At 42.8% G+C, this 20,400-nt stretch overlaps 1 protein-coding gene across 1 annotated transcript; it reads left to right on the top strand.

Annotated features, from left to right (window-relative positions):
• Window positions 1-903: 903 nt before the first annotated feature.
• On the top strand, window positions 904-20,322 carry LOC118414540 (atrial natriuretic peptide receptor 1-like). The gene is made up of 25 exons (XM_035818630.1): window positions 904-1,730; window positions 4,047-4,156; window positions 4,403-4,568; window positions 5,092-5,276; window positions 6,426-6,619; window positions 7,187-7,300; window positions 7,819-7,954; window positions 9,153-9,280; window positions 9,562-9,600; window positions 9,877-9,985; window positions 10,791-10,872; window positions 11,315-11,411; window positions 11,947-12,153; window positions 12,386-12,490; window positions 12,906-12,977; window positions 14,606-14,774; window positions 15,139-15,288; window positions 15,473-15,647; window positions 15,983-16,123; window positions 16,342-16,465; window positions 16,739-16,807; window positions 17,469-17,739; window positions 18,115-18,206; window positions 19,115-19,191; window positions 19,383-20,322. Exons 1-25 carry the CDS (start codon window positions 1,525-1,527, stop codon window positions 19,441-19,443), a joined length of 3,279 nt encoding a protein of 1,092 aa, XP_035674523.1. The 5' UTR covers window positions 904-1,524; the 3' UTR covers window positions 19,444-20,322.
• The last annotated feature ends 78 nt before the right edge of the window (window positions 20,323-20,400 follow it).

Genomic DNA, 20,400 nt, shown 5'->3' with positions numbered 1-20,400 from the left:
AAATAGCAATTGATTTGGCATTCTCGATGACACCAGCACACGTACGGCATTCATACAACAATATACGATAGACATTTCACCTCGCCTGCAATGTGACATCGAGCTACTGAGGAAGAATATGCTTGATTTCAACAAGGAGGTCATATAACCACCTCGATCTCAAGCATTAAGCCTCGAGTTAGACGGAAGAAAAGGGAGAAATGTGCTTGACCACTTGAAGCAGATATTCACTTGATGTCAGCAGATGCAAAGTATTTCTAGGTGAAAGCCTGATAGGCTTGTGGTATTTTCCTAATGTATTAAGTGGTATATCTATAAATAAGTACAGTGGGTTTATATAGGATAAGGCTTTACACCACCTCATCACAGATAATCATCGTATACACCATCTACGTGCGCCCGATCATGAGTATACAGCACCGGTATGGCATCCCGGTCTGACAACATCCCTCTCCAACAAAATCGAGAGAATTCAGCGTTGAGCAGTACAATGGATCTGACTACACTAGTTATGTTGAAGCCTGCTCACAGCTCGGCCTATCCTCTCTTCACCTGCGGCGTGAGCATCTGACATTTAAGTTTGCTCAATCTATTCTATAACATCCAGTCAATACCGTCCAGTCAGTACCGTCACCCAACAGACAGAGGCATACCCAACAGAACTGGAAGGCATAGCGCTTTTCCGTACGTGGCACGTTTGATGAATCACTAGTCGCGCAACCAACTTTAAATTGGACAATATGCTGCGAACTATGCCGAGTGCTGCCAAATTTTGAGTTGTAAGTCAAGTTAAGTTTTAAATTGACGTTAAATTTGGTATTTCAAATTTTCTATTTTCGATGTCATTTTGATTCCGGTTATGTTCAACTATGTAATTCATGCAATTCAACCCATGGTCACGGGATGCTATTGTCGTGACAATGTCAAATACTCAATAAACCATTACTACATATTAGGGCTGGTCAGACAGCTAGATGTCGCCAAGCTAATCAGTACATGGACGTCGACAAGCTCGCGGAAAGCGCGGACAAACCCAATTCAAGCACTGACGTACCAGAAGCATTGTGTGGAGAGTTGGGATTCATTGTCCAGCGGCATCAAAGGCACAACAACCCTGTCCGAATCACATGGCAACTTCCCACGATTTGCTACACAGTGAGAGCCAGTACGTAGTACTTGAGTGTTATTATGCGCCTACTCTTGACTACCTACTTCCATTCGCAGAATGCGGAGTCTGTGCATGGGGTTGGTAATGAATAGTTTTCAACATCGGTGAACTCAGGACGATGGATAACATACTGCATAGAGTTAAAGCGGCCAATTACGCTTCCCGCTCACTGTGCCTAACGGCATGCGGACCCTCATCTTAGTTTAAGTTGATTGACTCATGACATTCCAAATCATCTTCTGATTGCGCACGCGCACGGAACACATCTGGTAATGCGCCCATTGCCACCGAAGCCTCATACTCTGTATGATTTATACCGTCACATCTCGGTAGCACGTCGGCGCTAATTATCTACAATGGCTGTGTTTAGTGTGTACGTGCGTCTCGGCTTTTTGGTGGCATTTCTTTCCTTCGCGGCCTGCCGAGACTTCAAACTTGGTTTGCTGATCCCACAAGGCAGAGACCACCGTCTGTACGGCTGGGAAAGTACGGCCAGCGCCACGTCCATAGCCATCGACAGGGTGATGCGGGATCCCAGTCTGTTACCGGGGCACACTCTCAGGTCAGGCTCAAGTCTCGAACCACTTACGCTCATCTAGTGTTTGTAGCTATAGATTTCCCCGGGTAATTTTCATTCTCTATCCTATAAATCACACGTAGAAAGCCTTTACTGAAAAAAATGTTTGATGAGGGAAAGTGGTTCTTCAGGGCAGGGTGGTGTTACCTATGTGAACATGGACGGTATTGTTTTAATGTGGCTTGTGACATTGATGTGGCCATGATCGCCTGCGCAAGGTGGCTGCCCGGCTAGGTTTGACTGATACTTGTAGTATTCAGATGTTTGAAAATGTCACGTTTCCTTTACAATATGGCATATTTTACCTATTCTTAATGTAAAAGTCAAGTCTAGCTATTTCTGTATGCTTCTCATGTCCGCTGTAGATAGCTCAAGGGGGCACACCCCAGTTTGTTTCAGGTTTCAAGGCTGCACACCCTCAATTCTAGCGACCGTCTCTTGCAAGGAATTCTTCTGAAGTAGAATGACTGTGTGGGAAATGGAAGGATATCGCTTCAGCTACAGGACCATGCAACTGGGTTTTGTTTCTTCAATTTACATATAACTTTACACACATGTATAATTTTGGAGTAAAAAAATCATGATTTTTTTCAAATATCATGGGCAAAATTGCACATTTTCGCATAGGGTAAAACGCATTGAAAAGATTTCTCCAGCGAAAACGAGTACGGCTGTCAGAAAGAGAAAAACCTAGTGTACAATCGAGAGACTTATCAAATCATCCACGGCGCGGGATATTGTAACTTCGCTTCCACAACACCATGATGTCAGTCACAGAACCGGCTTACATTCAACGCGTGTGGATATCCGGAAGTAACGCCCAAACACAATTTGCACCCAAAACAATTCACATAATATGTTTTTTCAGTCATTTAGTCATTTTACAGCAGATTATGAGAAATATGAACTCAAGTTCAACCCCGCGCACTAGGACGAAGCACCGTTCAATACAAGTCTAACGCTAGACCGCCAGCTGTGCTGACAACTCTTGTTGAGTACTGTAGTTGAATGGCCGGGCGGATGGGGAAACCGTGGGTGACGTGCATGCATGCGTCTTCCTGGCGTATCAAACACGAAGGAGAATTCTGCCTGCAGAAGTGGTCGATGACACTTATAGAGTCTTGGTTTTTCTTATGAATATTTCCATACAAGCAGGCTCCACAGGTCGCTCATGCTTGTAAATTCACGCCAATCAAAGATGTACTGCATCAAGTTGTACCCAATTACTTTTACGCCAAGTGACTCGCGTAACAAGGTTCAACACAAGCTAATCTAAGTTTGATAATGTGTACGTGCGTCAGAACATGGGGAGACCTGCCTTCATCTTGTCGTAATCATCTGCCATCTCCAACAATCGTTGCTTTCATTCACGGCTGTCAAAAACGAATGTGAATCATGTTTTCTTCTCTTACAGGTGTTGATAGCATTTTGTAGAGCACAGATTGATGCAATTTCTTTTGTACCGCCATGTGAAGACAAAGCGCTGAAGAGCAAGCGAAGGTCATAAAATGAATGTTTGAAAGAATCCAGAAATTCAGATTGCAAAGCAAAACCTGTATTTGCTAACTGTAGATTTGTCTGAATTGATTCTACTTGACTTGATTTTATTCTACTATATTCTAATTCACTCATTTCATGTAATGTCATTCTTTTTTTATCAGATTTCCTCAAGGGTACTAGTATATATATGTATCTTTACCACATCAATAGACAGGGAAGGAACCCTGGCGCATACTAGGACCTAATTTTAATATAATGATGGTGTACAGCGGGGTCTGTTTTCAACATTCAATCTCGCCTGTAGTTGTTCGTTCTCCAGTGACAGTAGGACGGCTTATAACAGTCCCGGGAAAATCATTTGTAAATCAAACATGTTCAGCTCTCCTAATGAACGTCACTTTAGATGACAATCAGTCGACTATTGTGTAACGGTTATCATTCTATGCACATTTCTACTGCTGCAGATACAGAAGCAGAAGGTAGTGCTGATGTACATTATGTATGTATGTATGTATGTATGTATGTATGTATGTATGTATGTATGTATGTATGTATGTATGTATGGATGGATGGATGGATGGATGGATGGATGGATGGATGGATGGATGGATGGATGGATGAATGCACGCGTGTAAGCTGTTTGGTCAGAAGAAAGGAATGGGTATAACGTCCTTGGTTTCTTCCAGATGATCGAGCCCCTTGTTTTCCAGCTTAGTATTATGTAAGGCAACAAATGAGACATTCACAAGTTAGAGTTGAATTCGTTCTTTGAGTTTTACATGATGCGCCCGTTTCTCCTAGCGTTGTGTGGAGGGACTCCAGCTGTAACTCGAAGGTAGCGGCGGGAGCTGCAGTCGAGCTGGCGGTCCAGGAGAACGTAGATGCCCTTTTAGCGCCGCCATGCGCTGAAGGTAAGAACTGCCGGCTTACTCCCTTTTTCCAAGGTCTTTTTTTCAACCTCCTTACTTCTTCAAACACCTGAGCAATAAGTTCACATCCAGCAGGGTCTTTTGGATTGACGAAGATTTTGTGTTTGAAAATGTACTTTCTTTGGAACTACTAGCATTCCCAAGAAAGACTCGATGGATAGTTTTGCCGTATCATAACCTTTCTATTCTATAACGTCACCCCTTCCCCATCACCACCCCCACCATCAGCATGTATCCAGTCCAGCCAGTTGGCGGCCTACTGGAACATGCCCACCATCTCGTGGTTACCGGTGGACCCGCAGCTGGAGAACAAGGCGCTGCTCAAGACTCTCGCCAGGACCTTCGTGCCATCCAACAAGTTCGGCGTGGCTGTGGTGGAACTGTTGAAACTGTGGTGAGAGACCGCCCATGTGTAATAGATAAAGCACCCAGAGAGTGCAAACCTCCGCCCGTAGGTGTGACCGTAAGCGTCATGATATGCAGTTTTAACAGTTTAAACGTCACTGCAGATAGCTTTCCAGATTGGCATTCACTCACTCATTAGATACGATTTATAGTCAATCCGTAAAGCTAGCTTAGGGTCTGAACTCTAACCCATATTTCTACAATTCCTTTTACTAAAATGAATAATTAAAGTAAAAGTACAGGCATGAAATTATAATTTCGTTAATCAATTGATCAAAATTAAGTGTTTTAACTTTTCTATGTCAGTTTATCTGAAGTTAAGGATCACCAACCTAAAATATTCCACAAAGTACTTCATTTTCACCAAATGTTACTTTGATAATTTTCGGAACTAATTCTGATCACCATATCTACGTCACCATTACTGCCTCATCGGGTATGCACTTTCAGGCCAGACATCGCAGGAATTGGGATAAAGATAGTTAGTATCGCTGTTTGTACGTACTGCTCAGGTCTTGGAAAAGGATTGGTATCTTCTCGGACTCCGGTTTTCTGTGCAAGTCGTCAACCGAGTCTGTAAAGCAGTACCTGGCTGCAGCAAACATCACCCTGGCGGGAGAATACTCCTACGACATCAAGTACCTGGACCCTCAGCTCATCTCAGAGAAGCTGAGAATCCTCAAGCAGAACGCCAGAAGTGAGTGCCGAGAGCGACGTGTTTTTCTCTGTTTTAAGTTTATCATGAACATTGATATTGACTATTTTTTGTCATCCTCAGTTGATAAAACGCCACATCATTTTCAAGTACTAATATTGCAACGGCTCGCACCCTTTCTCTCCTGTTTTTGATTGTGTGTTTGATTCTGCTATCTGGAGGTCCCTCATGCAATGGGTCGACGACTTTACTCCACCATTCTAAATGATGAATGCAAACCCTTGAACATGTTCGAGCTCAGGCAGACGGCAAAACTGTTGACGGAACATTAATGGCTAAATCTACGAGGGGCGTTCAATAAGTAATAACTCTGACCCACTTCCAGTTGTCTGATCTAGATGAAATTTTGCATGTGTAATGATTCATATCTCTATAGTTTATGTTGCAAAAAACAGTTCTGAACTAATTGTGGGTTTTGATATACTGGTGTTTGAAATGAGTTAGGTGGGAAATGGACCAGGTGTGAAATGGAACCAGTTGAGTGTCGCGCAGTGATCCGGTTTTTGTATTTGAAAGGACGCACACCAAAGGAGACTTTTGATGAAATGAAACAAACTTATGCTGATGATGCCCCATCATATGACCTTGTAAAACGCTGGCATCCTGAATTCAAACATGGCCGGAAGTCTGCGGAAACAGCTCCCAGACCTGGTCGTTCCTCTTCTGCCATTGATGAGGCATCTGTTGGAGGACCAACCTGGGGTGTCCTACAAAAACGGTGTCCAGAGCTGCATCAAACAATGGGAGAAATGCATAACTATGGTGGTTTCTATGAAGAGAAAGACTAATAACTGTGCCAAGTTTCATTAATCTCCTGCTATGGGAAATGAGTCAGAGTCATTACTTATTGAACGCCCTCGTATCAGAACTGCTCTCCTGACAAAGTCTCAGCCTCTTCAACTCAGTGGTCAATAAGCACCTTACCAAGCCAATGGCCTGCAGGATCATAACTTTACCCTTTATCATCACTCATCCGATTTCACGTAAGCCATATCCTAGAGTGGCTCTCAAGCCCTCTTGGTGGCGACTAAAATGGTTTGGTGTTAAATCTATTTAGCTGTTACCGACTGACATTGTCCCGTGTGATTTTTCTTTTGGTATAACCTTGTGTTTTGATCACAACTCTTCCAGTCATCTACATGTGCCACCCCTCCATACCAGTGGAACGGGCCATCCTCCTGCAGGCCCACGAACTAGAGATGACGTCAGGGGATTACGTCCTCATCAATGCCAAGTTGTCCATTGAGGTCAAAGTTGACCAACCGTGGAGCAGCGACGACGGTCGGAACGCAGACGCCATCAGGGCGTATGAGTCTGTGCTGGAGGTACGTGGCTATCACTTGTACCGCATGTCTTTATCAACAAAGGTTCAGAAATGTAGCAAGATTCAAGATATAGACTAGACTTTAGAATATTGAAATTTTGCAGTGTAAGATTAAGTGACATTGAATTGCATTTAAGTTGCAATGGTTTCAAAGATTCGCAAGGACATACACCTGGTGTTCTCATAGTTTTACAATCTTAAAAGTGGTAAAATGGTTGTATGATATTTCACTTTATAGTATGATTGCTTGTAATGATGAAAAAGGCCTTACATGTATAATATGATATATACGTAAAATATGGCATGTAGTTTTATTTTTGCTATTTCAAATATACAGGGTACGATTGCAATTCGTGTTTCATTTTATCGTCTACAGGTCATGGAGACGTGCATTGAAAATGAAAATACTAAATGAATTTACATGTAAATGCCAAATGTGGCAAGAATGGCAAGAAGAAGCCACCACAAATGTAGTTAACGATTTAGTGATAGAACATCGCGTCATCTTATATCACATCATTTCAAAGCGTGGTCTATGTCATACTTATACTATTCCACCTGCCCACAGATAGGGATAAAGTTTCCTAACGACCCCGCAGCACAGCAGGTACGAGAAGACATCCCCAAAAGGATGGCACAGGAGCCCTGGAACTACCGGGCCGGCTTGTCTCTAGGACTAAAGGTATAACGTCTTATTGACTATAGGTCTTTAATTTGTCAACAAAACTAGCAATATGTTTCCATTAAAGGTCACCAGGAACACAGCGTTTTTTTCACTTTCGACTAAAAGTAAGATTATAAACAACAAAACGACAGCTTACAGGGAAAACATTACCAGAGCCCCAACAACGAAGTACGAGTAGCTGAAACTGCAGAATATCTGCAATCACGTGATAGTGACGTAACCCTGCTGGATGGATGAAAGTTGTCAGACATATTCGAATTGTACATGCAAATACAGTCAACTGCAAACGCATTACACACACACAAATATATAGGTCCTTACGGCGTTAACCAATTGCAACCAACACACCGCCCTGCAAAGGTCCAACAGAAACATATGCATTTCTCCGAGGAAAACTGGAAAATATTTCTTCTCAAATCAAAGGCATTCGTACACTATGTCATGTACATGTATGTGGTTCATTTGGTACTGCATGCGATGTGTCACGTAATCTCAAATCTGTAATTTCCGCACAGGGGGGCTTTGCCGCGCTGTATCTCCATGACGCAGTGCTGCTGTACGCCGTGGCGCTGAACGCGACTCTAGCAGCAGGAGAGGATCCACGAGATGGGGGGAAGATCTTACAACACATGAAGGGCGCCGTGTTCAAAGGTACGAATCCTAACCATTGCATATAAACAGGTGCTTTACTGTTGAGCTACCAAAAGCCAGTATATCTCCAATTGTGTATCGTAGTAGCTGGTGTGTTACGCCGAAGGGCGGTTATACCGGCTATATAGATACAGATACAGACGTGCCTCCAGACCTGGTCTGCAAAGCCTAGGGACTGGTCACTATCATCGTCATCATTCACTAAGCACAAAAGAATTCTTATGTAAGGTTGACATTGGCATTGTATACAATACGTTGCTGTCAACTAATATTTTACAAATTAGAAGTATTATTTGTAAAAGGATAGCAAAACTAAAAATCATATCCTTTGGTAAATGGGGAAGCTGATCGATCAGTCTCCTTTGATATGTACTTCTTTATACTGGAATGGTAATTGGAGTGCAAACGTATTACTTTGTGTGCTATTACGGTTATTTACTTTGTTTTACTTATCGGTTCTGTAGTTTTCTCATTTGTGTAAACAGTTTTGAGGTTCGTGATACGCATGTGCTGTATATGTTCTTTTTCTTGAAAAATCATTTGAAAATTATCTGTAAAAACTATTTTTTGTTTCGACCAGTATTTTACCTAGTACGATAAAGATTCTCATTTATTCATTCATTATTCGATTCGAGCAACGTTGGTCCATCTTTTGAAATAATCACTTCGTTAGTATCAAAGGCTTTTAGAATCTGTTGGTATGTGTGTTACTTTTTGCTTGCTTGTATGACCGATTTTTGGTGCACGCCACCATCTTCGCAGCAGAGGCAATGTCTGACCGTGTGGCAGCTAACGACATTTGACACCCGAGCTCTGCGGATATCTAGTCCACGCCTTTATTGATCACCAGATGGATAGGTCCTATGGTTAACATAGAGAAATCAAATCAAATCAAATCAAAATGATACATTTCATTGTGACATTTTCACTATGATAATGTATAGCATAGGCCCACGGCCTAAGAAACAAATTATATATATAGCCTTCCGGCAGTCGGTCTGGCTTTTTTCGTGTCAGTTGGATACAGAGGAACCTTTGTTCACACAAGGAGGGGAGTGTTTTAGCAAACGCCAACAGAGGCTGCAGCTCAAGTCATGGAGGTTGTTGGCAGCAGAGCATGGTGATGATAGGCCGAAAAAAGTTTATAATTTATATGCAATAAAGACTCATTGCAAAGCCATCACATCTCGTTTCCTAGGGGTGTCAGGATACGTGGTGATGGACAGAAGGGCGGACCGGGAGCCTGAGTTCATGGTGTGGGACATGGCGCCCAACGGCAAGTTCGAGGTGGTCGCTGAGTACGGCGTGGCTGTCAACGGCCAGAGAGTAAGTACAACAACACTTCATGACCTGTGCTAGGTAGGAACTAGACTTTAGTTGAAGAGAACAGCTCTCCTCCTCAACAGGAGATCTCTACGTTTGCTTGCATGTGGTTTTCGGAACTCAACGCAATGAGTGGTTTATAATCATGGAATCCTTGGAAGAGCTTAGTTTGTACCTCTGTGCTCAGTATCGGCCTGTCTCTTCGGCAGGATCGCCGGCCAAGAGAAGACCATGTGTAGTGAGATCATGTGTTAGGTCTAATCCTATGTTTTATCACCACTCAGACGGGACTAAGTATGCAGCAGGTATCTGGACAATTGATGGTATGTACGGTAGATAAAGCATGCACACAGCGGCGTAAACGTCTCGATAAGACGTGGAACAGTTCATTACCACAAGGCCGCGGCAAAGTTCCCTTGTGGAGAAAAGCCTGTGGGCAATGAGGGGACTTGTGGCGGTTTTTATACCCTATCGTACCCTCAAAAAAAATCATCGAACAAATCTTTATAGGATCTTAACATTCAATTTTACGACACGGGGCTGAAATATCATCCGAGTGTTTTCTCCAAGTCAAGTGATGAATTATTTGTTCCCAACAGAGGATGGTCCAGCTGCGGGCAGTGGACTGGGGCAGTGGGAAGACCGAACCGCCGGCTGACGCACCGAAATGTGGGTTTCGGGGCGAGTTCTGCACGCCAAGGACACAAGGTAAAACCTCTTTTACACATTCAAGACCTTCCCAGGACCCTTCTCCAGACACTTCCAGAACAAAGGTCGGCACTGACTTGGGGATAGCCTGAAATCCATCCTAGTCTAGAATCGCATCCGGAAGAGTATGGCTTTTCCCGCCTTTAATGTTTCAAAATTCATAGTCGGCTGGCGCAGATGACTCTTACAACCACAAATGACTTTGCGTCCAAACATAGTCTGGAGAAGGCCAGGAGGCCATGGTCGGCTATGTATCACATTAAGCAATATATCAAGACACCTGTTAAATCTACTCATTATACTTATAGTGAGACCAGTGGTTGTGATAAGACTAGTGGTAATGAGAACCGAGCCTGCTGAATTTCTTTGCTTAGAATTTGGCCAGAACAGCTTTGCGACAGTTCTCTTTAACAATATCATATATAACATATTTTGTACTTTTGTAATAGTTTCTACCATATATTGTACAACTGTCGTGTAATAAAGTTAATTCAAAGACATGTAACCAACGTTGCCACCAATGACAGAAAATCTGGTATACTTTAACTGCGTATATGTTTATAACTAACTAAAGGGTAAACAGACGTAACTAGGCAAACCAATCTACTTCATGTCAGACTACCGATCACTTAAGTTCAGTCCTAGCCATTCTTTTGTTTCAGCAATCTTGTAGAATCCTCAAAGATAGAGAAGAAAATGATACAGTCATCAAAACATAACAGAACACTGAACATTGTGATCAGACACAGTAGTGCCACATTTGTTGTTTTTCTTGGTCATGTTCTCCCTACTGCGGCTTACTTAGGAAGGAGTAAGATCACCGTCATCGTGTCTGTAGTTGGCGGCCTGCTGCTGGTGGTGGGAGGTGTAGCAGCGTATTATCAGCGGTGAGATGACGTACTTACCTTGACTAAAGCTATTAACGTTAGTCATTAGGCAGATGTTTCAATCGAAGTGGCAGTAACCCCGACCGAAATCTCTGCTTGGAGAATGATTAGTATTGGAACATTTGCAGAGTGTCTATTATGCCAGAGTTTCTTACACCTTACACTAGGTCTTTTATGTTTACTATGATATATGTACATGTACATCAAAAATTAAGGAACACCAAACCATTCCTATTTCTCATTGTTGATATATCTATAATAGAATGTGAGATCAATTACTGGTGTATTTCTCTTAGTATGTAGCACAGACTTAGTGTAGCCATTTAGAAGTATTTTTCCGTTTCCAAAACTTGCGGCTTCATATAGTTTTTTTAATAAGCATCTATCACCACAGCATTGAGTATCTGATAGCCTCTGGTCTTAAGTGGTTTCTTTTAAACAGCAAGAAGAACTTCGAGGCTGACCTGAGCAGCATGTCATGGAGGATGAACTACGATGATATCGACTTCTCTGCGGCCACAAAGCAACTCATGAGTCAGGTGCGTATGCACAACCGCGAAGTGCACAGGAAAGGTACACGTGTCAATCCAACTAGGGGAAAGTAGGGACGGAACTAGCAGATGACGTTATGCCTTGTTGAAGTTGTTTTACTGTGTTACGTTTTGATAGGCGATTAGAAACCGTCAACCACCTTTAGGTAGAGGTAAGGAGGGACGGTGTTAACCCTTAGGCTTAGACCCACCACTGTAATTATCATCATCACCATCATATCATCATGGCTCTTTCCGCGTCGTCGTGGATCTCTGGGAAGTACTGGTAGTCCTGCGGGTTCTCGGGTGGCTGAAAAGGCTTATCTCCGACCTGCATACTTCGTTGCATTGCGGACAGGTGAACTGGTTTGAAGACACGTTCTGGTCAGCCTCCACCTTTCTCCTTTTTGTCATATCCCTTTACTCAGAGCCCCCACCATCACTGTTTGGAAATTAAATTCACTTAAAAGTGTAGTAGAATCGTTCAATGAGTCCTTCTCAAAAAGCCACCTACCGTCATGTTTAACCATGTATACCACCCTAGATGAGCATCAAGAGCAAGACTACATCCGGGTCCCGCAGCCATGGGACGGGAGCACCATCAAAGACTACCGCCAGCCTGTACAGTGGTAAGAAGTCCCAGCGTGCACCGCCCCAGTGTGGACGGTACGAGGGGAACTTCATCGCCATGAAGAACGTGCGGAAACTGCACGTTCAGATAGACCGTGAACAGCTGCTGGAGTTTAAGGAGGTAAGCTTGCAGTGTTAACGTTATCTTTCTGGAAAGAATGATACAATGTTGGTTTCCTAACTTTAAGGCTTCCCCGCACTGATAAGTTGCCTGTACGTGGCTGGGGCAACACCGGTTGCATGTACGGCGAACCAGAAGGAATACATGAAATGAAATATGGTATAGTAATATAAAGAGTGGCAAAGGAATCTTGATCTAGCATCACAATGGCTTTCCTTTTTCCCCTGTTAAGGCTCTACAAGTCAACCACGGAAACCTCAACCGCTTCATCGGCGCATGCGTGGAAGCACCCCACATCTGTCTGGTGTACGAATTTTGCCCCAAAGGAAGTTTACAGGTGGGTGACGTCATAGTCATCATACCGTGACTACACGTTACAGAATTGGATCTGCAAACTTCTGTCAGTCAGATGATGTTGCTTTCCTCTGTTATTACGTTGGTACTGTTTGTAATACAGATATATATATATGGCAACTGGCAACTGACATATTTATATTTCTGATGCAAACATTTGCCTTTTTGCATCTGGGGGTCATCTGGTGGTGCTGGGGAAATGCCATAGTTGTTACATGATGCTCAATGCAAGGAGATGATATGATCCCTTTACTGTAATATCATGTCTGTGTAAGTATGTGTTCATTTGGACTACATGTTTATGGATTACTAGGACTTCAATCCTGTAATCTGTATCTTTGTTACATCTTGTCTGACAAACAAACAAAAAAACAAGCATTAACTGTTGTAATTTCCAGGATATTCTGGAAAACGACGACATCAAGTTGGACAACATGTTCAAACTGTCCCTGCTGTCAGACGTAGTGAAGGTACGTGAGATTCTAACTGTCAGATTCTCACCATCTCGAACAATCCATGACGGACACTTTCATAACTCTACTTGACGCGTTAGTATGCATGTAAGCAGAGTCACGGGAATTGGAGCTTTTGCGGGAAATGCACCGACGACATTTCCCGCACGGGAAAAGCTCCACGAGGAAGCGCGTGTTCCCGCCACGGGAATCTCTCCACGGAAAAGCGCGGGTTCCCGGACGTCCTTGAGACGGGATTCTCTCCACCGGGAGCGAATGTTCCCGGACGGGAATTTCACCCGACGTATGATTTTGTTTTTGGTTTAGCTTCCAATTTATATCTAGCATATGTATATGCACATAACGGGGGCCGCCCTAAGACGGTCACCGTCGTAAGACGGTACGGATTTTTTGCTGATCTTATTATCCATAAGTACACCGTGTTTGTTGTCACTGACTATGCTGATTACAAAGGTAAATAAACCAAGTCCATGCACACAACTTTAATTTGCATTCCAAGTATACTTTAACATATTTACTTCATGTTTTTTTAAGAGCAGAATTCTAACAGTAATGTTGACAGTGCTAAATCACTGCGGTCACCGGCCTCTGCGTATTGGCGGCTCGTGTCGCTAACTATACGAACTCATCCAAGCAGTCACACAACTGCCATGATACACATAAATAAAGCTTCATAAAACACTATGAATATGGGTCTTCAAATGTTTGTTGAGTAGAAAAGTAACCAAAAGGAAGCGACATAAACATTGCCACCATTGTACTCCCAAGGGAGTGTGGCCGTGAAGGTGGCAGACTAGAGAACGCTCCAAAGATTTATTTGACTGTAACAAATGATTCGTGCTGTCTATGAAAATAAGACTTGACAGAGATATATAGATGATATTTTCGTATAATCAGACAGAGTTTTGTTGATGTTGGCGGTGTCGTTTTTTCGTAATGGTTTTTTAGTCGGGCATTCACAATCAGTGCATTCAGCCCGTTGCCCTTAAAACATCAGCTGGATTGTTCTAGCTACAGCCTTCCTCATGTGAGACAAGAAGTACATACAGTCACGATTTTACCACCAAAAGAAAGCTAAAATATCATACTATTAATTTTTTTCTGTGTACTTAGATTTACCACTTACTTCTGAAGAGAGCAAAATATTAAAAAAAAGCGTACCGAGTTAGGCACACTGTCCCGCGTAGCACAAAATTGGAAGGTTACATACACGAAATTGTCTCTCAGTGTTTGCCGCTTGTAACACGCAGCGCGAAAGGTTCATGAACCACATGAATGCATTTCTTATTCAAGTATGTTGTTCAAATCTATGAGTAAAAAATTCAGTCATCAAAATTTGACCACTCTCAGGCAACTAGCGATGGAGCGCCATGAGTTTGAGAGCAAGAAAAAGCGTACCGTGTTGGGGCACCTCCCGTTATACGTCAACGGAACTGTAACAGTTGTCCATCCATATCTTTGGGAAGATTAGACAGAAAGCACATTACGTTTAGAAATATTCGAATTTTCTGCAGACATTCCTTCTACCACGCGATTATGAAGTTCTATATTCACGTCTTGCATGAAACAGTAATTTCATCTTTGTGACTCCGTGACATCTCCCCACTTCCTTACATCCCCCTCAGGGTATGGAATACCTACACCGGTGCCCTGTGCTTTCCCATGGTTCGTTGCGGTCCAACAAGTGTTTGATTGACAATCGCTGGATGGTGAAGATAACGGACTTTGGAATGGCGCGCTTCAAGGCCAACCAATCAGAGAATCCGGAGGTTGGCGAGCACGAGGAATACATGAGTGAGCATTTTCATTCACTGTCTAAGATCTGTTTCATAACGTCCTGAATCGAAAAGCTTAAGAATCTAGAGATTCCAGTATCCGGGGCACCTCTGTGTTGTCCAATAGATTCTGTTCGAATTAGATCTATAGAAATTATTCGTACGGCCACCTCTGTGTCTGTCGTGTCGTTGTTTTTCTCCAACCAACGCCCCTCTGTCTGCTGTCACGGAGTGACAAATATCTATATGCCGACCGGACGTGTCAATAAGAGGTAACACGGCCACCAGTAATCCTCTTGGTCGTTTTATAAGAATGAAGAAGAATGCATAAACATTAACCTTTGTTATGTTTCATGATTGCTGCTGTCTTCTTGCACACCCAGAGTTGCTATGGACCGCTCCGGAGCTGCTGAGAATGCCCTGCCCACCGCTGAAGGGCACACAGAAGGGAGATGTGTACAGCTTCGCCATCATCACACAGGAGGTCATCAGCCGGGGGCATCCTTACTGTGGCAATGACTCCACGCCCAGAGGTAGGGCAAGGACCAGTTTATGTCTGCTGATCTTTTCTAACAAAGTCTGTTATAAGGTCGTCTTCTGTTACCCTTTGGGAACAGCTTCTGTAAATCATAATGCTATTACATTACGTGAAACGATCATCAACGCTTGGTCCGGCTCGCGGATTGTTATCACTAAAAGGCACATATACATTTCTAGACATAGTGGAGCGAGTGCGAATGGGCACTAACCCGCCCGTGCGGCCCATTGTGGATGAGGAAGGGGCTACTCCTGAAGTCTATAAGCTGATGGTGCGGTGCTGGTCCGAAGTACCAGAGGCTCGTCCTGATTTCACTGCCATCAGGAAGATATTCCGAAAGTGTAATAAGGGAAGGTAAGGATAAGCCCCAATAACTTATCCCCTACTACAGATATTATCAGCAGAAGGTAATACCTAGAAACTTCATCTAAGCCTGTCCTAGACCTAACATTCTAATACGAAAAATAGCAGTCATTGTCAGTCTGCCTGCTGTCATTCGGAAAGATAACGCTCGAGCATTGTCCGAAGTAACAAGATTTCATCAATATCCGACGAGAATGCGTTTTACTTAGAAGCTTCAATTTCCGTCTTATCTGATGGTTTGGTGAGGGCCATATGCACAATTGGCCATTGATATTACCTGAGGAATGTTAAAGCCTGTGCGTTGTGCCGTATATTTATGACCGCAGGGACGCCAACGTTATGGACAACATGATCGTGATCATGGAGAAGTACGCCGCTAACCTGGAGTCCATAGTGGCGGACAGAACCAAGCAGCTGGTGGAGGAACAGAAGAAAACAGACAAGCTGCTACACAGCATGCTACCCAGGCAAGTGTGAAGTTCGTGTAGTTTAATACACAACCTCTTTACAATTGTAACAAAAACATTCGAAGGACATTAAAAGCTACAAGGCTAAAAATCAGAGACTACACATCTGGTAAGGCAGTAGAACAGTCGAACTTATCCTGTGAGAACTAAATCAGCGTCTACTGCCATGTTTGTGGACAAAGGTAACTATATGATGAGTTATTCCTCCTCCAAAACAGAACCGTTGCGGACGAGTTGAAGCAGGGGAGGGTGGTAAGTCCAGAGATGTTCGACCAGTCAACCGTCTTCTTCTCCGACATCATCGGATTCAGCACTATCGCCGCTCAGAGCACGCCTTTTCAGGTGGGTGGGTTCTGGTGCGGACATGTGACAACAATATTTGCTCGTGTTTACTGACATTCATTCAAATGTTCAGGTAGCAACCCGTAACCCAACGGTTGGAGAGAATTATAACAGGGCTTCTTGTACATGGCATGTGCGCAAAGTCATAAGGTGCCATCAAAATCTCTCTAGCTACAAAAAATGAATGATACCACCGTGTAAGAGGTCTGTTACATTTGGATCAATTCTTAACGCCATACACATTGTGAAAACATCCATCAATTATTTTCTTAGATCGTGGATCTACTGAATGACCTGTACTCCTGCTTTGATGGCATCATTGAACAACATCATGTATACAAGGTGAGAGGATCATGTAATGGCAGAAATAATCTCCGTATGATTTAACGTCTAACGTCTCTAGCAAATATACACCAGGTCATATGTATCCGCCCTTTGAAAATCTGCATCTAAAGAGATAAATCTCCAACGCATGCCTGTATACTTAAATGTGGGTGCTTCACGAGAGAACACACTGTTTTCAATAGGTGGATACGCGTAACATAGTGGATACATGTTGATGAATGTTGCAAGGCTAGCAAGATTTTCCCAATTTTCTTTAGCAAAATTTGTGACTTTTAAATCATAAATTGATAGTGATCATTGGTCAACTATTATCTTTACTGTTATATTGAGATCCATTGCACAACAATACGAAAGATTTGAGTGTCATAGCATCGGATCTTCATATGTAAACAAATATTTCCTTTTTCGACCGGTAGTTGCTGCTTAATTTGTTATAGCGATTCAAAATATTATACCAATCAACACGATAAGGCTCGTAATCGGATACCAAGCAGAATTTCAGTAAGTCTCGCAACTTACTTGCAACATGCATAGTCATCGAGAGTAGCAGAGAGGTGTTTGCCTCAGCATTTTTGCATAGGGCAAGTTTTGCGTCTTTTCCCAAAATGAAGTTTAATAGAATTCTTTTATGTTTCTTGGTCATTCCTTTTCACATCAGGTTGAGACTGTGAATGACTCCTACATGGTCGTGTCGGGGATTCCTGACAGAAACAAAGATCACGTGGATCAGATTGCCACCATGTCGCTGAACCTGCTCAGCGAGGCAGCCCAGTTCACCATCCGACACCTGCCCTCTGCGCAGCTGCTTCTGCGCATCGGCATACATACGGGACCTTGTGCCGCGGGGGTTGTCGGGTTGTCCATGCCGCGCTACTGTCTGTTCGGGGACACGGTGAACACCGCATCACGAATGGAGTCAAACGGAAAAGGTTAGACATATTCCCGGGATCCCACCTATATCACTAAAAATAAAACCATCTAACATTCAAATGTAGAGCAAACTGATGATAATTACAAGTGTGCTGTAATCAACTTCAGCATGATGGATTTTATCAGCGTTTCTTCAGGCTTATAACTTTATATGATAAACATTAGATATTGATTTTAGATCTAGATATCATATCCCAAAGTACAGAGTACAAGCATGTACTATCCGTTCTATCGTAAATACTAAAGGCAAAGGTGAAAATGTTTGAGGTAAGTATGCCGCCTTAATTACCAGGGTATTTGCGATAACACCCGAATGCTGCTTCGTTACGTTGTCGACATGTCGACATGTCATAAACTTAATGTTGGCTTTCCAGCTCTGCGTATCCACGTCAGCTCTGCGCTGAAGCAGGCCCTGGATGAGATGGGCGGGTTTAAGGTGGAGCATCGCGGACAAATGGAAATTAAGGTAAGGTCATCACTGCTAACGCGTGTTTACAAGTCCTGACAACCCTGAACAAACTTCACTTTGTAGATGATATTCTGTTGGGATCCCAAACATGACGCAATATCTAGTACAAAAAAATAGAATATGTGTATATTGACACGATTGAAACGAGAATGGTACAAAGCATATGTACAACATGTAATTCACAGGTCCTGCCAATATCAATTGTTTAAAACTGCTCCCACCACTATATGTTGACGAGCCCTCAATGTCAAAGAAATGCACATCTCGTAATCAGATTAGATCTCACCCTGATAACCCGACTCGGCCCGGGTGGTGTGATCTCATGACAGGGATCTTCGTCATAATCAGATGACCAGTCCATTACATAGCGTGGCCTTCAGTGACCTTAGGACGTACTTTAACTTTAATGCTCGTGTGGCTAACGTAAGCCACTGCCTTGTATGTTTGGTCTATCTATAATCCTCATGTTCACATTCTTTGATAGATAGATTAAAAGCGAAATTTGAGCAATGGGATGAATGCTGGTAGTTGGTTGGAAGAGCAAAATTCTGTGACGTTTCTATAAGCATGTACGCCAGCAGGATAACACTTAATCTATGTGCACCATCGTCTTCTTCTGGCGGTTTAGTACGGGTGAAAATATGACAACTTATTTTAAAACATAGTTGGTCATTTGGTATTGCTATAGAACTGCTATGAACTCTCAGTAGATCTCTGACTTAAAAGGGCCTATATATATATAGCTACTAGAAGTCGACTCATACTGGCATTTCTTTTGCACGCATCATAGCATATATGCCGTATATCCATGGCGGGTCCAAGACGATAGCCTTTGCTCCCACTACTAACAGCTATAATCAGCTGCAGACTCAATAAAAAACGATAAAAACATTTTTTTTTTGCAGGGAAAGGGGATGCAGGATACCTTTTGGCTGGTTCACAAGCAGGGATTTCACAAACCACTGCCCATGTCTCCTCCTGAGTGAGTTCAACGTCCTTATTTACCAATAACTTTCAGATAAATAGTGTCTCCGATTCCTATATCAGATCACTTTTCTATACAACTTGTGTGATGACTTGACGATTTTTCATGTTGAGACATCATTGAGGTCTTCAGGATTACAGTCTCTATCGTATGAAGATTTGATGGTCCCTGTGTTTTTCCCATCTCAGGGATCTGGTAACGGGCGGTATCGTACCTAAGTCTGCTGTGACTTTCACGTTCAACGCATGATGACATCACGTTGAAGATGTTTGTGGGCATAAGTGACCAAGCGAGTCAGAGGTTATCCTATGGTAGTACCGGTGATGTGATCTAACACCTCAGTAATACCAACAGAGCTGTGCTGGGTAAAGGTGGGCCAACCAGAAAATTGCAAAACAAAAATTGTTTGTCAATCTGAATCTGACTGGTGTACGGATACATTTTAAGGTCAGACTGTGTTCTATTGACCTATTAACAGTAAAATGCTGATCACAGAAAGCATTCATATCAAATGGTATAAATGTGAGTTTGATGAAGTTACGTATTGGTCTTGCTAGGGTATCCTAGCGCATTGTTAAGGCGAGGAGGAATTTCCTACAGACGGTGAATTGTAGTGTGGATTGATTTGGCGTCCGGAGGGGAAAATACGTCCTGTCACGGTATCTACACAATGGTATGTGAGTAAGGTGCAATCGAAAGGACGAAGCAGGTTTGTCATGACAGTTTGAGTAGAGATTGTAGATGAGCGATAACTCATGGTTTGGATCAAAGTTTGCTGCTGCGCCATCTAGCGACAAGAAAAGTATTTCAAATTATGGCCCTACAAAGCTGTCTAAACATTGGTAAATTTTTAGATTTGATAGTTATTAACAAAACCGATGATTAAGGGCTCTTGTGTACGTCTGGAATATCTGTGTTTGCCCACCTTAAGTCATGCACACCGCCGTATTATTAGATTGCACAGCGACTGCTTCTGATCGTGGAGGAATGAAAGTTTGTTTCGGGGGACAGTTCATGGACAATGTGAAAGGAAGCACATGTATTGCAGGATTAGCACACTTGTATGTCCTTAGCCTACAGAATACAGATAGATGAGTGTAGGATGTGTAGTTCGCGTGTCTACGTTCGATACGTATGCTATCTACATAAGAAAGATAAGTATTCAGTGATGTTACAATTTATAGCACATTAACATGATGTACCAGA

Source organism: Branchiostoma floridae, chromosome 4, assembly GCF_000003815.2.
Source record: "Branchiostoma floridae strain S238N-H82 chromosome 4, Bfl_VNyyK, whole genome shotgun sequence".
NCBI lineage: Eukaryota > Metazoa > Chordata > Leptocardii > Amphioxiformes > Branchiostomatidae > Branchiostoma > Branchiostoma floridae.
Note: the sequence above shows the minus strand (reverse complement) of the source record. Positions and strands in the feature narration are given on the sequence as shown.